This window comes from Pipistrellus hanaki (assembly GCF_964339955.1).
Source record: "Pipistrellus hanaki genome assembly, chromosome: 7".
In the NCBI taxonomy this organism is placed as follows: Eukaryota; Metazoa; Chordata; class Mammalia; order Chiroptera; family Vespertilionidae; genus Pipistrellus; species Pipistrellus hanaki.
Window position 1 is genome coordinate 54,896,202 of NC_140509.1, and position 20,852 is coordinate 54,917,053.

The following is a 20,852-nucleotide window of genomic DNA, read 5'->3' on the forward strand; positions in this document are numbered from 1 at the left end:
CGCGGGCTACCTCCGGACCCTCGTCCGCGCGCCGCCGCCGCCAACGGCCGCCCGCTGCTGCGCATGCGTGCTGGCGAACCGGGCGCATGCGTCTTAAACGGCGCTTGGCCTGCCGCAGGGGGGCGTTCTCGTGTATCTGGACGTTTGGGTTCTGCGGACTGGACCAGAAACTAAAGTCAGGGAGAGTTGAAGTTCTGTTAACTTACACAAGCGCAGGAAAGGGAAAGATGCATTTCTGGAAGAAACTTAATCTCATGTTAAGGTTAGCCCACAAAAAATAGTGACGGTCTCTTTAATTACGCCAACCCTTTTATTTAAGGAGCTAGGGCGTCTTTCCGTGGACTTCTGGGAAATGTAGTTTTGATGCTGCCGGCGCGTTCTGTTTGCGACGGAAACTACAGCCCCCCTGGAGCCGCTACTACGTTTCCTGTGCCGGCCTGTGAGTCAACGGTTAGCACACCCGCAGGTTGACTGAGAGCATCGGCTTGGTGAGAGAACTCTAGCATGGCTGCCACTGTTCCCTCCACGGGATTTTTCCTTTTTCCTTCCCCCATTTCCTCTGAGGTTTTGGAGACGAAGCCATCTGGGGCTGGTCCAGGGACTTTTTCTGCGTGAAATAGACTAGACCGGGTGCCCAAATCCGAGGGCGCGGGAAGGCGCAGATGTGGGAAAGGTGGCGATCCTGGGGGGTCGCATTAGTCCAGGCCGGAGGGATGCTCTGCACGGCCGCTCGTTTGGATTCGCGCGGAGTGCATTAGGGAATCCCTGTGCAGTTAGTTGCACCTTTGATACGGCCTCGGGGTGCCCTGTGCTTTGTTTGCTCAGCTAAGTGGCCTCCCAAGCAGGGCTTTGAAAGCGGGTTGTCCAATCCATGTTGTATGAGGCTAAGGGGCAAAGCATACCCAGAATTCCTTGATAGGAACTTTTGCAGGATTAAAGGATACTTTTTGAAAAAAATTACAATATTCACATTGTAGTATAGTGAAAGGATTCAACCATTTGTTTACAAAGTACTGTTGTTTTTAAGTAATTCCTTTTTAAAATGTTTCTTGATTGATTGAGTTTAGAGAGGGAGAGAAACATCGCTTTGTTGTTCCACTTATTTATGCATTCATTGGTTGGTTTTTGTTAGTGCCCTGAGGGGTCCAACCCACAACCTTGGCCTATGGGATGGTGGTCTCTCTGGGGCTAGGGCTTAAAATAACTACTTTTAGGAAAAGTAGTGAGAAAGGTCTTCCAGTGGACTCATTACCAAATTAGATTCTAATTCTTCACGTTGCAGAAAGGATGTGTTTCAAAACATGTCGCCTTTTTTGGGTACTGAGTATGAAAGACACAGCCCCTACCTGTCCGAGAGAAACAGATGGTAAAACATACAGTGATAGTGCTGTATGATATAATTGGGATGGCCACAAAGGTTACTTAGCCCAGTTTAGGCAAGTCAGGGAAAGAGGACCAAACATCAGCAGATGGTGATCCCCAGACGAGAAAGGGGTGGTGTTTTCAGGAGACTGCCTAAGCCAAATCCTAGACATTGTGGAAGGGGTGATTTTCTGTGTATTGATTTGCTGTACTTTGAAGTTACAGAGAGACTGGTACTATGAATTTTCCAGATAGATGCTGAAAGTTACCTATTCTTGAGCAGATTTATAGTTTTAAAGAATTGGTCTAATTTGGAAAGCCTTGCTACATGCCCAGCTACTGATTAAATAACAAAATACGGCCATTTTAGATTCTTCATCTAAACTAGACAATTAGAATGCTAATGCATTAAATGGAGTTGTGTCTTATTTAAGTGTTCCATTCAGAAATTGATATATCCAAAATTACTCTTGAAAATCCTTTGGGAAGCCAGTACAGTGGAGTTCAAAGGTTTCATTAGAGAATTAAATTATATCGGTGGCTTGTTTTAAAAGCTCTGTTATCTTTTAAAATATGTATTTTCTCTTTGAACTCTAGAATCACTCTGTTTATAAAGAGGTGCTCGTATGATGAGATGTATCTGAACTTACCATCAACTGAGAAACCAGAAAATTCCCATCACCCCTATGCTCAATCCAGGGTCATCTGCTTATTGCAAACCAGGCAGAATTGTCCATAATGATTATACAGTAAATAGTCATTTTTCTTTTACTGCTGAGCTTATATTATTATAGTTGAATTTGTGACAAGTAAGCGTCAGAAGGATACAGTTCTTTTATTTATGTTAAAATTTCATTTGAACTTTTAATATTTTTGTGATTCAAATAGGAAAGAGTGATGCTATACTATATAATTTCTTTATTCTGTACAGATAATGGATTCTGAATTAATGCATAGTATAGTAGGAAGCTATAGGAAACCTCCAGAAAGAATGTTTGCCCCATCATTCACCCAGAATGAGGGATTGTCTCGGAATCACCGCCCTGTGAACTTTGAAGTTACCTCTCCTACAAAGCTTCATAGTCCAAATAGCCAAGGTAATATTAATATAAAAACATCACTTGAAAATAGGGGAGTGGCACAAAGTATGTTATATAAAATGTTTTATTTTTATGTAAAAACAATATATTGTGTTTTTAACTAGCCGTAAGCTACTAATTTTTTTCTGTTGTTAAAAGTTTCTGTAAACTTACTCAAGGTATTTAACATTTTTTATTTTGGCTTCAGCTGTAAGATGACATACTAGTATATCACAGTTTTATTATAAAAACCTCATTAGAAAATGGAAAATTCTTTGAAGACTAAAAGGTCAGATTTAGAATCCGTCTGAACTAGATGATTAGAATGCTAGTGAGGTAGGTAGAGTTGTGTCTTATTTTAGGATTAAATTCAGAAATAGCATATATCCAAAATTGCCTGGAAAATTCCTGAGGAACCAGTATATTGGAGTAACTACAAAATACAAGTATTGTAACTTTTAAAATATAAATTTAGAAGGATGTTAAAACTGAATTAGAAAAAGATTTATGATCCTAGACATACCTTGTGTGATTCAGATTACTTTCTAAGATGCTGATTATCACTGTTCTTTTAATATTCTTTGGTAAAGGTTGCCGTTAATAAGGTAGCCTTATGGAGTGGAGTAAAGCACAAGAAATAATACTCCAAACCAATGAGTCAGCCACAGGGACCATATAAAGAACAATACTGTAAATATAATTACTTTATCTTAATTGTAAAAAATAAATGATAATCTCTAGCAAACATCTTTCTAATTGGATATAAACTATACAAAAGATAACATTTATTTATATTCTATTCATCTCTATAGTTTGAAGTTATAAATGAATAGAAAGTATAAGGTAATATTTGAATATTTTATAACTGAACTTCTCTGAATCATGATGATATTAATATAACTGAAAAAAGTTTTAGTAGTTTATGTGTGCTACTTACAATCTTTCAAGCTTGATATCAGATAAGCCACTAGGTTATCATTTTTTCCCAGTGGAAGAAACTATTCTTCATATATCCTTAATATTAACACTATCTTGGACAAATGAATAATATGTGTTTGTAGTTTGATTAAAACTGAACACATTAATAACTGAAAAGAACCTTTAACTTTAAACCTAAATTTTATGTTAGTGGGTACTTTATTTTAATTTTCTTTAGTCATACTCAGATTCGTATACCTCCTAGACTGTACATTATCTTTAAGTCTTATGTTATTAGCTTTCTCAAACTTAGAAAACTCACTAAATACAATCAAATATATGTTTTCACAAGATATGTTAAAAAAATTGTTCCTTTTTAGAATTTTTGTTATTTCCATTTTTATCAGAAATATGTATTATACATTTTTCTGGCTAACAAAAATATACTGGTAACTTTTATATGATTGTTAGTGTTCAAATATTCTTATTTATAATATCAAGCAATGTTTTTTCAACAGCTCTTATTTTAGCCTTAAAAACGCTTCAAGAAAAGATTCACCGTTTAGAGTTAGAAAGAACTCAAGCTGAAGATAACCTGAACATTCTATCCAGAGAAGCAGCACAGTATAAAAAGGCCTTGGAAGATGAAACAAATGAGAGAAATCTGGTACACCAGGAACTGATAAAGCAGAAAAAAGGTAAGAAAATTCAGTAGTTCTCAGAAGCAAGGAGTTACTAAAGTTTACAATTTGAAAATAATAAGCCCAGTCTAAGCAGATTTACTCAAATATATTCTTTTTTATATGTTCAAACCCTAAAGCCTTGTTCTCAGACATTTTGATATTTGCAGGAAATGAATATAACTTTGAATTTATTTTTATATCTGTTTTATCCTGGTTCGTAAGTTTTTGAGATTAAAAGAAAAATTATATTTAGACAACTTGCGTTTAGAAATTAGAATATTCTCAGAATCCCAGCAAAATCCAGTTTAACCTGGACATAATTGAAATGCTTTATAGCATTAGTTAACACATTTTTAAAATTTGAAAACAACACTAGTAATTAAGCCATATAAAAACAATAAGAATGAATAAAAAATAAAAACTTGAGTGGTTAATTAGATGAAATGGACTGATAGATGGCCGTTCGGTGGAAATTATGAAAAAGACATCTGGACACAGGTCTTAGAGATTTAGAACATTAATTCTTTATATAATTTCACTTCAGAATGTGGCTTTTTGTAACAAGACGTCCTCAAAAACAGGGTTCAAGTTTGTGTTTCAACTTGTGGAATGAAGAAATAGGGAGAAATATTTTTCTGAGGTAATTGGACAAAAGTGGGAGAAAGAGCTGAGGAAAGTAAGATCTTAAAGGATTAAAAAGAAGTTGTTACACCTTATGTATTTAACTGTGCTGTCTGTAGTCAAGAGCAGAGGAAAGTGGGAGTAGTAGGATGCATGTACCTGAGTTTTTTTGAAAGAGGAGAAACATATTGATAGGAAAGAGACACAGGGGCTTCTCTTTTTCCAGTTAGTGTCATTTCCCAGGGACAGCCAGACTCTTTCATCATTTCCACATTCACCGGCATCTTCCTCTTTCAGAGGTATGCTGTCTGGGTCTGTAGGCAGAGATAATGTTAGACCACTGATATATAATTAATGAAATATTCACAAAGTGTATAACTCTGGGAGAGTCTGTACGTAGAACTAACTAAGTCTTAAACTTTTAACTCTTGGTTGAATTCGTATAATGTATTTCTTGTAACCAAATCTCTGGTCTATGTGGTAATAACTAATTGACTCGTAATTACTTTTTCTTTTTCATAGATATAAGTATACAATTAAGCTCAGCTCAGGCTCGCTGTACACTCCTGGAGAAGCAACTGGAATATACAAAGAGAATGGTTCTCAATGTAGAGCGAGAGAAGAATATGATCCTAGAACAGCAGGTGAACATATTTGTATAAGAAATATAATTTAATATGGTTTTGAAGAATATTTAATGTCTCTATGGTGACAGATGGTACCAGACTTATTGAGGTAATCATTTCACAATGTATACAAAGATGAAATCACTAAGTTGTACACTTGAAACTAATATAACATGGTATGTTAATTATACCTCAGTTAAAAAAGTAAGATGTAAATTAAATGACACAAATTAAATACACAAAAAAAGAAATTTGCCCTCAGGAAAAGAGATAATATTTAATGTGGGAAATTTGTCATATTACATGATAGTGCTGTATAAAGGAGATTTTCACTTACAGTGATGCAGACTAGGTCATTTAGACCAAGTTTCCTATAAAGGAAAATAAGAAAAACTGTACAGAATATTAAAAAGAAAGAAGAGAAAGAGGAAGAAAAAATACACAAAGGCATTGTAGATTTAGTTGTTGATAAAGCACCCGTTCAGTATTATCTGTGTGCAGACTTTAATCCAGAGAGGTAGGCCTGATATTTCAGCTCCCTTCTGAGTGCATGTCTGATTCCAGAACAGTCCATTAAGTGGCTCAATGATGCTTTTGACAGCTACCCTTTGGTGTTAAGGAAATTAAAGTTAGAATTCATGGCCTATCGAGAATAGGAATCCTAGTATATCCTCTGTGCTCAATCTTTGTAAGAGTGAACAGTAGAAAAAAACCCAGATTACAACTTTGCTCTAGGTTATCAAAGTAAGTCAGAAAATCTTAGTCCCTGAAATTATATTAAAGTGATACTGAATTGCTAATATTCTCAGGTACTTCACGTTATTTCTACAAACATTACTTTGACACAGCGAGAAGCTTTCAGAGAAAACCACACAGAAGGAGATAAGACACTAACAAGATATAGCATACTTAATAGTCAATCTATAGATACTTTCATAAACTAGCTCCAGTTAGGTACTGGCTCTAAGAGTCACAGTCTTTAAAATACTTATGGTTGTGCCCTGGTCACTGTGGTTCAGTTCATTGTGCTATGCACCGAAGGGTCATGGGTTCGATTCCCAGTCTGGGCACATACCTAAGTTGTGGATTCAATCCCTGGTCAGGCTATGTAAGGAAGGCAACTGATTAAAGTTTCTCTCTCTAAAATCAGTAAAAAACATATCCTCAGGTGGATTTTAAAAGAGCACAGAAAGATACTACTTCACAGCTACACATTAGAAATAATTTAAAAGTCTGACAATTCTGTGTGTAAATGAGAATACAACAACCAGAAGAGCAACCACTTTATCTTGTAAAGTTCAGCATACACATTCCCAACAGCCTAGAAATTCCTATCTTAGCTGTAGTAGACTAGTAACTTATAATAGTTTTATAAAATGTTCTGACATATAATCTACATACAGTGGAAGGTATAGATCTTAAGTATAGAGATCATTGATTATTGATAAATGAATACACTCATGTAATCCACAGCCGTATAAATAATAAAACATTTTCATCAGAAATTATTTCATCTCTTCAAAGTTATTTTCTGTTCTCTCCTCACCTCCCGATAAGACAATTACTATTCTCACTTATTTTACCTTAGAACTTTATAAGGTCAAATCTTAGAACTTTGTATACTCTTTTGTATCTGGGTTTGTTTGTTTGTTTTGCAAAAAGTTTTTGAGATTCATCTATGTTGTTTTTGTATCGGTAGTTCATTCCTTTTTATTGCAGTGTAGAATTTCATTATATAGTTATGCCACAATTTGGTTACCCATTTTCATGTTGATAGATATTTGGTTTGTTTCCAGTTTGGGGTTATTATATTATAAACAAGAGGCCCAGTGCACAAAATTCGTACATGGGTACGGTCCCTAGCGGCTGCCAGTTGTTGGGTGGGGCCTCCCTTCCCCAGCTGCCATTCGTGTCTTCCCTTTGTTCTGCACCCCCCTGCTGGTGGTCAGCACACATCATAGTAAGTGATCAACTCCCGGTCAGCCCAACTCCTGAGGCAACACTTTACACATTGGGCTTTAATATATATAACTAGAGACCTAGTTCATGCAGGGGCGTCCCTCAGCCTAGCCTGTGCCCTCTCACAGTTCCGGTACCCCTTGGGGGATGTCCGCTTGCCAGCATCCATCTCGCAACATGGGTTCCCTCGTTCCTTAGTGCCCTCCTGCTCACTGCTCCGTACTCTCTGCTCGCTGCTCCTTAGCACTGCCGCAGAGGTAGGAGGGGCACCCACCACCGCAGCTGCACTCGCCAGCCATGAGCCAGCTTCTGGCTGAGCAGCACTCCCTCTGGGAGCGCACTCACCATCGGGCAGCTCCTGCATTGAGCGTCTGCCCCTGATGGCCAGTGAGCATCATAGCAATTGGTCATTCTAGTCATTCCACTGTAACGGTGCTTAGACTTTTATTCTATAGATAAAGCTGCTATGACCATTCTTATACATATCTTTTCTGTGGACATATGTTTTAATTTCTCTTGGGTAAATATGTAGGAGAATTGCTCCACCACAGGGTAGGTATATGTTTAACTTTATAGGAAACTACTAAACTGTCTTCTAGAATATTTTCTATTACCTCTTACCCCCTCACAGTTGCCTTTATTATTAACATCTTGCATTGTAATAAATACCATTCCAAAACAGTGCATAGATATACATATTTATATGTATAACTTTCCTTTTCTCCATGTTCTTTGTATGCTTTATTCCTCTGATAGCTGCTTTTCTTTGCTACAGAAAGGTTAATTCAGTGAGTAGATTTGGTCACCCTGTGTGCAGCACTATTTAATAAGGTTTCACTGGTGATGTGTTTTTTAGTTGAAATGTTCTATAAAGATATGTAGGCCGAAACCGGTTTGGCTCAGCGGTAGAGCGTCGTTCTGCGGACTGAAAGGTCCCAAGTTCGATTCTGGTCAAGGGCACGTATATTGGTTGCGGGGTGTGCAAGGGCACGTACATTCCCGGTAGGGGGTGTGCAAGAGGCAGCTGGTCAATGTTTCTCTCTCATTGACGTTTCTAGCTCTCTATCTCTCTCCCTTCCTCTCCGTAAAAAATCAATAAAATATATATATAAAAAAAAGATGCATAAAAGTGTTTGTCCCATTAGTGCTAATATAGCACATCTTTTTTTGCACATTTTATTTCTTCTTTAACAATATTTGATTTTCTTGGCTTTTGATAGTAAGAACTATCATGTATGCATATATGTACATTTTTGTGTTTGTGTTGCTGCTATTGGTTTGTTTAGAGAGAAGGAAAGAGATGTGAGAAAGGAACATTGATTGGTTGCCTCCCATATGCACCTCAACTGAGAATCAAACCCACCACCTTTTAGTGTTCAGGAAGACACTCCAACCAACTGAGCCACACTGGCCAGGGCTGTTCATGTTTCTTATGACAGATTTATATTGCACCTAAACTCTGTGCATGTAAATGCATGTTTCTAATGACATATTTATATTGTGCTTTGAATTCTGAGAAATTGTATTATTCTTGAGCCATTGGCATCACTGCCAAATTCAGGTTTTGTTTTTATCCTTTCCAGACCCAGCTTCAAAGGGAAAAAGAACAAGATCAAATGAAGCTGCAAGCAAAACTTGAAAAGCTTGATCTCTTAGAAAAAGAATGTTTTAAACTTACAACAACTCAGAAAACTGCTGAGGTAAGCTTCCACTTATTTCTTTGAAGTAGTGGTGCCAGGAATAAATCTTTCGCATTAGGCATAATTGGCTCTGTATGTGAATATGCAGTAAATCTTAGATTTATAAAACTTTGTTAACAACTTTTAGTAATCCAAACATGAATTCCTGCCCATGGAGATGAAAAATTAATATATTCTGTCACAGCATGAATGAGCTTGCCTGTTGATGTAAAATTGTAATTTTGGCTTCTTTTGAGATGACAGGATATTTTCGTTTCAGATAAATTACCTAAAAAATATTGGGAAGATTGTCTTTTACCAGTTAATTAAGTTAAGCCTTTCCTACATCCCATCCTGAAATGCCCTCTTAATTTTCCACCAAAATCCTATTTATTCCATAGGATTTTATCCGGTTCCTGCTTCCTCTATGGAGCTTTCCTTGAGTTCTCCTACATTCAGGAAACTCTTTCTTTGAAATGGTTTTGTCCTCTTATTGTGAACCACACCAAGGATATAAGATGAAATACTTATGTGCCTAAGTATATATACATGGTATGGGTCAAGTCATATTCATTGCTTTGTTGTTTGTTTCATGTGTTACTTTTGATTTCCTGGATATAATATAAGCTATTAAGTAAAAAGGACTATTCTATATAATAAAGATGTGATATGCAAATTGACCCTCATACCGTCATCACAAGATGGCCGCCCCCACGTTGTTACAAGATGGCTGGCAGGGGAGGGAAGTTGGAGGCAATCAGGCTTGCAGGGGAGCAATTAGGTGTCAATCATGCCTGCAAGGGAGCGGTTAGGCATCAATCAAGTCTGCAGGGGAATGGTTAGGGGCAATCAGGCAGGCAGGCAGGCAAGTGGTTAGGAGCCAGCAGTCCCAGATTATGAGAGGGATGTCCCAGATTGGAGAGGGTGCAGTCTGAGATCAGGGACACACACACACCACCCCTCCCCACCCCACTCCCTGCATGAATTTCGTATACCAGGCCTCTAGTATCTTATATTTCTAATCTTATATTTCTAATGTTTTCTTATCCCTTCCCTCCTCCTCCAACTGTGCCCTTACTATATGCACATGATGGACATTTATGTTATTTATCTGTGTTTTGAATGAAACATTGAGACCCAAGAATATAATTGTTTGGCCTTCTAGACCTTTAATATCCCTCAAAGTTTCATCATGGTTTTGTTGTTGGAAGTTAATAATGCCTATGCATGTACATTCTTCACTTTTCCTTTGTTCTTATGTGTAATAGGTCAAGGAACATAGGAAAAAAGCCAAGAAAAATCTTACCATCTTTTGGCATTACTTTTTCTACTTTCTGCTCTAATTTGCCAGATTATTAAGAATCAAGACCCCCCAACAACTCTATTTGGAAAAAGAACAAAGGTTAGTTAGCTCTAGTTATTTTATTCTTTTGCAGGACAAGATTAAACATTTAGAGGAAAAACTCAAGGAAGAAGAACATCAGCGTAAGCTATTTCAAGACAAAGCTTCTCAGGTAAATAGAGCACTACATCATATATCACAATTATACTTTCTTTTGTTGTTGTTAATCCTCATCCAAGGATAATTTTTCCATTGATTTTTAGAGAGAGTGGAGTGGGGGAGGAGAGAGATTCTATGTGAGAAAGAGACATCAATTGGTTTCTTCCTGCTTGGTACATGCCCTTGACTGGGAATCAAATCTGGGACCCATTGGTATGTGGGCCGACACTCTTAACACTGATCTTTTATTTTCTTAACTGGAGCCTAAATTATAGACTCTAATTTCTGCTTCCTAGTTTTTTAGTTTTGTCTGTTTAATAAAATTCTCAATAAGCCAGTACATTCATATACTGGGATGCATTACAAGAAGTCTTTTTGTGTTTTGAAATTTTGACAAATAAATATATGTAAATATCAACTCCTGATCATAGATTGTTTTCCATTTGGTTGATATATATATATATATATGTGTGTGTGTGTGTGTGTGTGTGTGTGTGTGTGTATATGTGTGTATGTGTATATATATGTATGTATGTATATGTATGTATATATGTATATGTATGTATCTCAATTCATTCTCTTATAAACAGAAAATAATTGCAATTACCAATAGATTTAATGATTTTCATGCACACAAAAACAGTATGTGGGGTTTTCTTTTTTTCCAAAAAGCATTTTTATCTTTATAAACTGAACCTAATCTTTCATTGTAAAGAAGCTTGTTAAAAATAAATTTTATAAAGTTTTATCTTTAATACTGTAGCTTCAAACTGGACTTGAAATCAATAGAATTTTAATGTCTTCAGTATCAAACCCAAATTTATCTAAGGAAAAGAAGAAATCTTCAAAGGTATGCAAACATTTTATTTGCTAATAGTTATTTTTCACTCTTTTCATATTTATATTTATTCCTTTCCAAAAAAATTTTTTTGAAGAGATTTATAATAAAAGACAAGTAATACTACTATGAAATGATGATGGTTTGAGGTAAAAGGATAGAAATTCCATAAAACCTCCACAGTTGAGCACAAAACCTAGCTGTGTTTGTTTGACAATAAAAGCAAAAATGAGCAAATAATGGGCAGTATTATCTGCCTTTGTGCAATAACAATAAGCATTCCAGTGTTTCTAGAAAGGCAGACATTTTCCTAGTACTAAATTCTTAGAGAAATTACTTTGTGATACTATATAAAACAGAGGCCAACAACACTCAGATCCCACTCTGAGCACAATAAAAAGAGAAGGCTATATAATATTAAATTATAGATCTATGAAGTAATTTCTCTAGAGAATCAATTTATTTTCTTTTTACCTTAAAAATGGAATTGGAAAGTTAGTACTTTATAGATGAGTTGATATTTCGGATAAATGGTATTAAACCTTCTTAATTATCTGTACTGGTAGAAAATTTTAATTCCTTTTAATCTTATGATTCTGAAATTACAGTTTTGATTACCGTTATCACTATTTATTCAATATGCATGTGATTACGTATTGTTTCTGTGTGCCGTTTGCTGTGGAAGCAGAGATGCTTTTTGAGAATTCTGGCCACTGCCATAGGCTCACCCTATGGATACTGTAATGTAGAGAACATTATCCTTACTTGGGCTACTCTTTTATTGCATAAATAAGAATTACTATTCAATAGTCTGGCTGTATTTTTCATAATTTTTTCCCCCCAGATAATTTGTATACTGCAATAGTTTAAAGCATTTTTCCAATGAAACTTTTTCTTCTTATTTTCTTTCTTAAATATTTGTTCTGTATCTTGTTTGCACAGTGACATTAGAAGCTGCAAAACCAAATAGAAAATTGCTATAAGTAATTTGCCAGTGGGGAAAAATATGAATTATTTTTATATTTATGTTTTATGGCATCCTTTATGAGTTAGTGGAAATATTTTTTAAAATTTTCTATTCGTTGTAAAACTGATGGAGGTAGAGGGAGAAGTAAGTTAAAAGAAATGAAGGAGAGCCGAAACTGGTTTGGCTCAATAGATAGAGCGTCGGCCTGCGGACTCAAGGGTCCCAGGTTTGATTCCGGTCAGAGCATGTACCTTGGTTGTGGGCACGTCCCCAGTGAGTGTGTGTGTGTGTGTGTGTGGGCGGGGGGGGGGGGGGGGGGGTTGTGTTGGGGTGTGCCGGAGGCAGCTGATTGATGTTTCCAGGTCTCTATCCCTCTCTCTTCCTCTCTGTAAAAAAATCAATAAAATATATGAAGGAAGGAAGGGAGGGAGGGAGGGAGGGAGGGAAGAAGGGAGGGAGGGAGGGAGGGAGGGAGGGAGGGAGGGAGGGAGGGAGGGAGGGAGGGGTAGCTTCTACTAGTGAAAGAGCCCAGGCTCGCCTATATAGGGCCAGTGGTCCCCTACCTGGGAATCATGCGATCAGGCACTCAAATGAGGAAAAAGTAGCCCCTGCTTCAAAGCCAAACCTTTCAGCTTCTGCCAGTCTTCATCTCTAGCTTCCCTGGGGTCAGGGGTGGCGGAGGGGGTGTCCCACTTCAGGTTCAGTTTGGTTATATCCAGCTAGCCCCTCAACAGAAGCAAGTTTAGCTGCCCTGGGCTCAGGGGGATAGAGCAAAAGAGTTTCCCATTGGAATGATGCCCACCTAGCCCACAGGAGGGGGCTGAGCATTGGTCCTGGTCCCAGACTGTAGCCTCTGAGGGTCTCACACTTTGAATGCTGCCACTCTGAGCCACTTTCCTTTCTCCCCACTGCGCTTATTGGGGCTATCTGGGACTTGGCTGGGCTGATCCAAACTGCCTCCTGTTGGGGGTGGTGCCTGCAAGTCTGTAGGAGATGGTGGGCACTTCTCCTTCCCAGGGTAGTGGTGGCTGAACTCGCAGGAAGCTTTGCCTCCTCGCAATGTAGCCACACAGCCCAGCACTTTTCCATCTGGTTCCGAGACAGAAGCCTCCCCAGGAGACACAGTCGAAAATCCCAGCTCTGTGTGGCTCCCTCCCATCACCCTCATCTCAGCAGGACTGGGCAGGCCCAGCAGCTCAACAGATAGGGGGAGGGGTGCTGACTGTGTGATGGAGGCGGGGAGGCAGTCCTCTTTCCCAAGTCACAGAGTTTCCTCTGGTCTCCACCAAAAGATAGAGGGTCCCCTAAAGTCCCTGCTGGTAGCCAGCCGATTCCTCAGCTGGACCCAAGTATGGCAGCTTGGCCTCACCAGCCTTCGTCCCTTAGCCTGGAGTGACTCCCAGGCTGGTGCTCTAACTTTATGAGTGCTCTCTCCCTAGGTGTGGTCAATATCCCAGGCCATCTGAATCCCACTGATTCCCACCGCCAGATGCTGGCAAGCTCCTCTTCCCATCTCTGTCGCCTGGTTTGGGGATTCTTGTGTGGGTTGAGACCCCAGGCTCCTAGGGGAAGGGAATTCCGCAGCTCTGTTATTCCTCAGGCTTCTCATTGCCGCTGCACCTGTGTGAGAAGGCTATGCCTTCCCACGTTTTCACCCTTCTTACCAGACTCTCTGTGGCTCTGTACTTCATGGTTATATTTCAGATCAGCTAGCCTTCAGTTGGTTTTTCAGGTTGATTGTTCTGTAATTTAGTTGTAAATCAGTTTGAGGCTGGGAGCAGTGGGCACAGCTTCCAAGGTTTTCTGCAACCATCTTGGAATCTCTATGTACTAGAAGCCCAGTGCATGAAATTTGTGCAAGATAGGCCTTTTCCCTGCAGCTGCCTGCACCAGCTTCGCTCTGGCACCCAGGACCTGGGCTTCCCTCACAGCTCCGGCTTCATCTGGAAGGACATCCAGCCAAATTAGCATATTACATTTTTATTATTATAGATTATACTATACTGTGCCAGCTATTACCATTGTGAGACATGGTTAAAGATAGAAAGGACCTCCCAATAAAATGTAAAAACAAAGCAAACAAAAAAAAAGACACTTATGGTAAGGATATGGAACAATCACAAGTTGGCCAAAACATAGATTGGTCTAATCACTTTGGACATTAACTTGTAAAGTTAAGAATGCACAACTCTATGGCCCAGCATCTAAGAGAAACTCCTAATTTACATACACCAGAAGGCAGGTACAAAATGTCCATAACAGTGTTGTTTCTAATAACAAAAAGAAACAATCCAAATGATTATTGAAAGGAGGAAGAATAAATAAAGCTTTTATAGCCATAAAAAGCAGTGAACTACAGATGTATTTGTGTGTGTGTATAGATATATTTCAGTTGAATGAACCTCATAAACTTAATGTTGAGTAGAAAAAGCAAGTTGTTGAAGAACAGAAACAAAATAAGTCCATTTATATAAGGTTCAGTTATCTAATCCTGCATCTTTTCATGTGTTTATTTGCCATCTGTATGTCCTCTTCTGTGAAATCTGTTTTTTGTCTATTTTCTCATCAGATTATTTACTCTTGAGTTTTGAGATTTATTCATGTCAAAAATGTCTTTTAAAGCATTTGTTTCCTTTTTCCCTTCCTAATATTTAGAAAACTAAAAGTTTAAGAAGAGGACCACCTCAGCAAATGTATTCAAAGTTTGGATCAGTGCCTATGGTGGCTGAAAAGGTGAGAGGGGAAAAAATGAAGATGCTTGTTCAGAAAAACTCCTACTTTTGTTGTATGTTCTATTTAAATGCCATCAGTCACTTGAAATTGTTCTCCGCTATTTCTTTTCCCCCAAAGCCTGCCAGGGCATGCCATTCTGTAAATGCAAGTGTGCAGAACCTCCTGCAGATGGTGCAGCATTATGGGCCACAGATTCTTCAGAAACCTGCTGAAGCTGCTGAGCCTAGATGTCTCTACAAGCCTGCTAGAACAGCTTCCCAGTGTAAAGCGGTACCTCCTGACTCCAGAACATCTGTTTCCATTTGTGACAATTTGTCTGAACTTTTGATGGCGATGCAGGAAGAGCTGGACCAAATGGGTGTGTAAGTATTTTTATTTTTTACCAGAAGAAATAGCAAGATGCTTAGGTATTATTTTCCTTCTTAGTTTTAAGAGCAGTGCCACTTACAAATTTTTAATGGCCTTCCTTAGTCATTTGGACTTATCTTGATCTGTAGATTTCTTGTCACTGATTTTTCATTGTATTTATTGATACTACTGGATTTAAATTTTCAACTGTGTATAATTACTATTAATCTAATCTAAGGAATCTCTGTAGTCCCAAGATCTCAACTTATAGCGCAATATTATTGTCATTCTAACAAATGAGTCCTGGTGATCTTAAATTATAACTCACAAAAGCTTTTAGAAGAAAGATTATTTTTGTGGGTGTTTTTTTTTTTTTTTTATAATCTTTTAGTTATATGAATGATTTCATTAGACAAATAGGAATGTAGTCTCTTGTTTTAAACTCTGGCTGGTCTGCATTACAGGTTGAAGTATCCATAGCAAACAAAATTTTGTATGAGATACATTTTTTTAGCCCCAAGTTTAAATATATACTTAACAAAATTCCAGAAAATATATGATTTGGCTAGCCAGCTAATTGAACTAAGACTAATGTAGAAGAGGTAACTAGTTCCTTTGGCAGTGTTTCTTTGAGTAGGCTATCTAAGGAATTCTCTGGCAAATACTTCTATAGCTGGAATTCTTCCAAAGATCCTATGTTAATAATTCCAAACTTGGAACTAAAAAGAATACTTTATTGCCTCTATTTAAGGACATCAGAATATTTTGCTACATTTAGCTATAAACATCAAGAATTTGGACTTTTTTAAAACTTCTTTAAGACCCTGAGTCTAAGATATTTCTATATATATCTAGTCTCAAATCATAAGAACCTATTTATATTTATCATATCTTTAATTAGATAGTCCTAATTATAGGAACAGACTGTCTTTGAAGATTAATATTTAACTCTGACTAAAATTTATGTGTCTAATATTTGCTTTTCTTTCATAGAGAACACCAAGAGCTACTGAATCAAATGAAGGAAACTGAAAGCCACACAGTCTGTGAAGACATAGAATGTGAACTAGAGCATTTAGTCAAGAAAATGGAAATTAAAAGAGAACAGATTTCCAAACTGATGAAGCATCAAGACAGTGTAAGAAAGTTTTAGTAAAAGATGTTAGTAAAAAGATAATATACCAGGATTCAGTGTATATCTCTGTATGACCTTCCACATTTGAGGTCTGTATGTGTGACTTAGTGAAAAGATGAGAAACAGGAGTCACTCGTGCCTATTATAGAATAGAGCCATTTGTTCCATCAGAATAACATGGCCTCCTACAGAACGCTCCAAGATAAGATAATAAGGGAGGAAGAAAATTTAGTTATGTATTGAGAAATGTCTTTGGGAATATAGTGAGGTGTGCTGAATTTGCTTTATAACCTTTCCAGTTACCCTTTTCGTATTTCCCCCCTTATTCCTCCCTTCTCTGATTCCTTAATGAAGCTCCTTATGTTGACAGGTCTCTAATTCATTACCATATATGAACCTGGCTCTCTAAGTAGTACCCAATCCTATAACCACTATTTCCACTTTTCCAGAAAAAAACTATGCTTTACTGCATTCTCTGAGGATCTGTGCTGTGGTAAGGTGGTGAGAGAGACTCTATCCTGGGAATTCTTAATAACTAAGAGTGGCATAATAATTTTATATATTTTAACAGAGCAATCATGGATGATTATTATATCCCAGAATAATAACTTTAAGTGGGAATATTAGCATTATTACACTGCTGGAGCAGAAGGCAGAGGGAGTCTTTATAGGAACTCTCAAGTCTCATAGCCATCAGCCTGTGTAATAACATTAATATATATAAGTTGGTGATATATTAACCTCACAATGAAGCCTCCCCCACTCTATAGGACAGTAATAAAGGATTTTACTGCCTTTATTCTGTGGCAAACAAAGAAAGGGCCCAGCCGGCATGGCTCAGTAGTTGAGCATTGACCTCTGAACCAGGAGGTCATGGTTCAATTCCAGTCAGGGCGCATGTCCGGCTTGTGGGCTCCTCAGTGGAGCGTGCAGGTGGTAGCCAATGAATGATTCTTTTTCATCATTGATGTTTCATCTCTCTCCCTTTCCTCCTTTCCTCTCCAAAATCAATAAAAAATATTTTTTTTTTTTTAAAAGAAAGAGGGAAATGAACATTTTGAAGCAAGTTTTGACTTTATTGGCTTTTAAGGCTATAGTAAGTGAAACATTTTGTATGATTATATAACATACTTCCTTAGGAGAAACTTGAAGGGAATAGAAAAGTAGTCATTTTTTAAAATTTAGGCACTGTGAACATAAATTATATTGTAAAAATATTTATATTCCATAATTGCTGTAGCAGCATAAATTTTCAAGAATTTTATCATGATAAACTTAATGTCAGCAATTAAAATGGCCTTAGACAAATAGAACATCAGGTACTTTGTGCCAGGATCAGCTCTACAAATTAGACTTATGCTTTAGTAAATAGACTAAGTAATTGACTGGACGTGGAAGAAATGGGTTTGGCTAGTTGATAGGTTTGGGTTTTTTTTTAATTCTGTCTGTCCAACCATTACTAGATACTCCTAATGAGATAAGGTTATTCCCTTGACTTTTTGTTGCTGTTGTTACTGACATTCAGTAGTACTTTGTAAATTTAGGAATACTTAAGTAATATATATATATATTCTATAAATTTGATGCTCATTCCTACTATGAAGTCTTTTTATTTTTATTTTTATTTTTTTTTAGTGATTTCAGAGAAGAAGGGAGAAGGAGAGAGAAACATTAGTGATGAGAGAGAATCATTGATTGGCTAACCTCCTTCACCTCCTACTGGGGATTGAGCCTGCAACCCCGGGTATGCGCCCTTGACTGTAATCGAACCCGGGACCCTCTGGCCCGCAGGCCGGCGCTCTATCCGTTGAGCCAAACCAGCTAGGGCCCTAGCACCCAATCTTTACTGTTAATATCGCAGAAAGGTTCTTCTCTCTCCTTTTTTTTTATAGTTGAACCCATTTCATATCCTCCATAAACCTTTCTCTCACCTTCTCCAGCCCACATGGATCTCGTCCTGCGTTGACCTTCTCTGATACATGGTTTTTGTCCTATTCCAAATTATCCCAGCTTGATTTATTCTCTAGCTTTTCTTTCACTAATAAGAGCAGTAATCGTCTTGAGAACAAGGAGCTTTACTTTATTTCTACCTGATTAACACAGTAGTAAGCATCTAACAGGTATTCAGTAAATAAGACCTTAATGAGCTTTTTAATTTTATATAATCTTTAGCCATCAATCCAGTCCATCTGTTATAGGGTATATCTTTAATGTTTTTTTTATTAAAATGGTAGATCTTTTTCTCTCCAGGTTCGTAAACTACAGCAAAAAGTTCAAAACTCAAAGATGAGGGAAGCTTTATATATTCAACGAGAAGACAGCAACCCTAAAGGACTAAAGAACATAAAATATAGCCCCAGAAAATGTCTGGTAAATCACTCTCTTCAGAAGAACAGCAACTTTCATCCAACGCAAGTCCATAATCTTCAAATGAAATTAAGAAGAGATGATATCATGTGGGAACAGTAACACTGTAGCAGAACTGTCACCTTAAATGAACTGTCAATGAGATATTGTTAAAGTGGTTTTAACTTAATATATCTTTATGAAATTTTGAATTATGTTTCTAGCCTCTATAAAGTGTCAAGTTGTAGTATCTTTTAATTAATGCCTAATGATCTAAGAGTCCCAAATAATAAATGATACGCTGTTTTGTTTTTCTTACTGACAAATACTAATCTCACCATATTTTAGAAACATTGTTCACTTTCAGAGATCTTAAGCTAAATCTGAGAAATTATATTGGATTGATGATATTTAAAATTGAGCTTCAATTTGAAATACTATTTCAAGTACCATCCCACTTTTTCATTTAGGCTTGTAACCCTAAAAACCAATGTAAAATTAATAGAGTATGGAAAGGTTTTGTAACTTTCCTCCCTAGCTTGTTTTAGAGCCGTGAAATGTTTTTCTTTTTTGGAATGGAAAAGCTTTGTAAAGAAGCCTTTAGCCCAAGTTTCTATGACAATTACCAGTAAGAACCCATAGTTACTTAAATTTTAAATGACAACCCAGCTGCAAAAGCTTTCCTCTACTATTCCATTCTCCTTTACAAGTCTTTTTATAACTATAGCTTTTGGTCACTTAGTTTTTGCATTATTTATAATATTCATCAGTATAAGTTGAGAATGAGTTTTCAGGACCCTCAAAGCCAGCATATTTTTTATAGGAAATTATGGGAAGAAGCTGGACATTTTATTACCTCATCCAGTAAAAGTTTGAGGAAATATGGTACATTCTTATTTTTTATAGTTTTAAATTGGTGCTATAAAAGATTTCTGTGTATTTGTATGTTTTATAATAAATTAACATTTGTTGACCAATCTTTCCAGGAGCCTTTGGAAACTAGTATGACTCTTCTGAACTTGTTGTTTTCTCACTGAAATCCCTCAGGACAACTGAGAATTGCAGTCATTAACTGAAATAAAAATAGAAGACTGACAGGAAAGGCAAGCTAGGAGGGAAGAACTCAGAAAATAGGGTAATAGTTTAAGAAATGGTGATTCCAAGGGGAGAGGATTAGAGGTATATCTTTATTGAGTCCACAGCTGGGGGGAATGTTCAAGCTAAGATGTAAAAGCATTTTTGGTCAAGATTGTAGGGAGCTAGGAAAAGCAATATTTTTTTAATATATTTTATTGATTTTTTACAGAGAGGAAGAGAGAGGGATAGAGAGTTAGAAACATCGATCAGCTGCCTCCTGCATGCCCCCCACTGGGGATGTGCCTACAACCAAGGTACATGCCCTTGACCAGAATCAAACCTGGGACCTTTCAAATCAAACCTGGACGCTCTATCCACTGAGCCAAACCGGTTTCGGCAGGAAAAGCAATATTAACGGGAGTGGGCTAGAAGGGGTCAATGAGTGTGTGTGTGTTGGGGGGGGGGGGGGGGGAGGGAGGGTGTATATGTATGATAATACATATTTCATAAAGATTTAAATTTTTACAAAGGACAGTTCTTATGTCCTAGGAAATTCCCAAAAAGTGCATAGGTGAAGGGGGTAACTGTCTTTCTGGGGAGAACTAGATTCCTTCTCAGTAAGAGAAGCTGCACTAGGTTAGAAGACCTTTCTGTGCCTGAAGTGGGGAAATGGCTGACTAGGCAGACTGATGCTTGGAATTGTCCTTGAAAATAACTAACGGCAGAGAGAAAAGTGTTTCCCTTTATCAGTTCCTTCAGCCCCAGAGATTCCCAGCGAGCACATCATCTGTACTCCTTTTTGTCACCTATTTTTCTACTTTGCCTTTCTCAATAGTGTGAGTTCTGTAGTTTATATTTAGAAAAAAAAAAAACAGCAACAAAAAACACTGGACCATAATGTAGCTTTATCTTTCTGTGCCTTTTTCTATGCATTTAAGAAAGTGACTGAATATAATACTTAGGTTATCAGTAGTGAAGTC

The 20,852-nt window shown here is 37.4% G+C and overlaps 1 protein-coding gene across 4 annotated transcripts; it reads left to right on the plus strand.

Annotated features, from left to right (window-relative positions):
• The first annotated feature begins 126 nt into the window (after nt 1–126).
• Nucleotides 127–20,300, plus strand: CEP57L1 (centrosomal protein 57 like 1). Of its 4 annotated transcripts, none has more exons than XM_084890549.1 (11): nt 150–262; nt 2,294–2,459; nt 3,878–4,057; nt 5,186–5,307; nt 8,832–8,948; nt 10,364–10,441; nt 11,192–11,278; nt 14,889–14,966; nt 15,084–15,328; nt 16,308–16,452; nt 18,700–20,300. In XM_084890549.1, the coding sequence occupies exons 2-11, from the start codon at nt 2,297–2,299 to the stop codon at nt 18,916–18,918; spliced, it is 1,434 nt and encodes a 477-aa protein (XP_084746675.1). In that variant the 5' UTR covers nt 150–262; nt 2,294–2,296; the 3' UTR covers nt 18,919–20,300. The 4 variants fall into 4 exon arrangements, 3 of the variants coding, with proteins under 3 accessions (XP_084746676.1, XP_084746675.1, XP_084746674.1); XM_084890548.1 differs by lacking the exon at nt 150–262 and adding an exon at nt 287–488; XM_084890550.1 differs by lacking the exon at nt 11,192–11,278 and having other exon boundaries at nt 127–488.
• The last annotated feature ends 552 nt before the right edge of the window (nt 20,301–20,852 follow it).

What these genes read in the sequence shown, in the direction of transcription:
- CEP57L1 (XM_084890549.1), top strand. Translation starts at nt 2,297, where the DNA reads ATGGATTCTGAATTAATGCATAGTATAGTAGGAAGCTATAGGAAACCT. An exon ending in AAAAGAAGAAATCTTCAAAG is followed by an intron (nt 11,279 to 14,888) that starts GTATGCAAACAT and finishes CCTAATATTTAG; the next exon opens with AAAACTAAAAGTTTAAGAAG. An exon ending in TGCCTATGGTGGCTGAAAAG is followed by an intron (nt 14,967 to 15,083) that starts GTGAGAGGGGAA and finishes TTTCCCCCAAAG; the next exon opens with CCTGCCAGGGCATGCCATTC.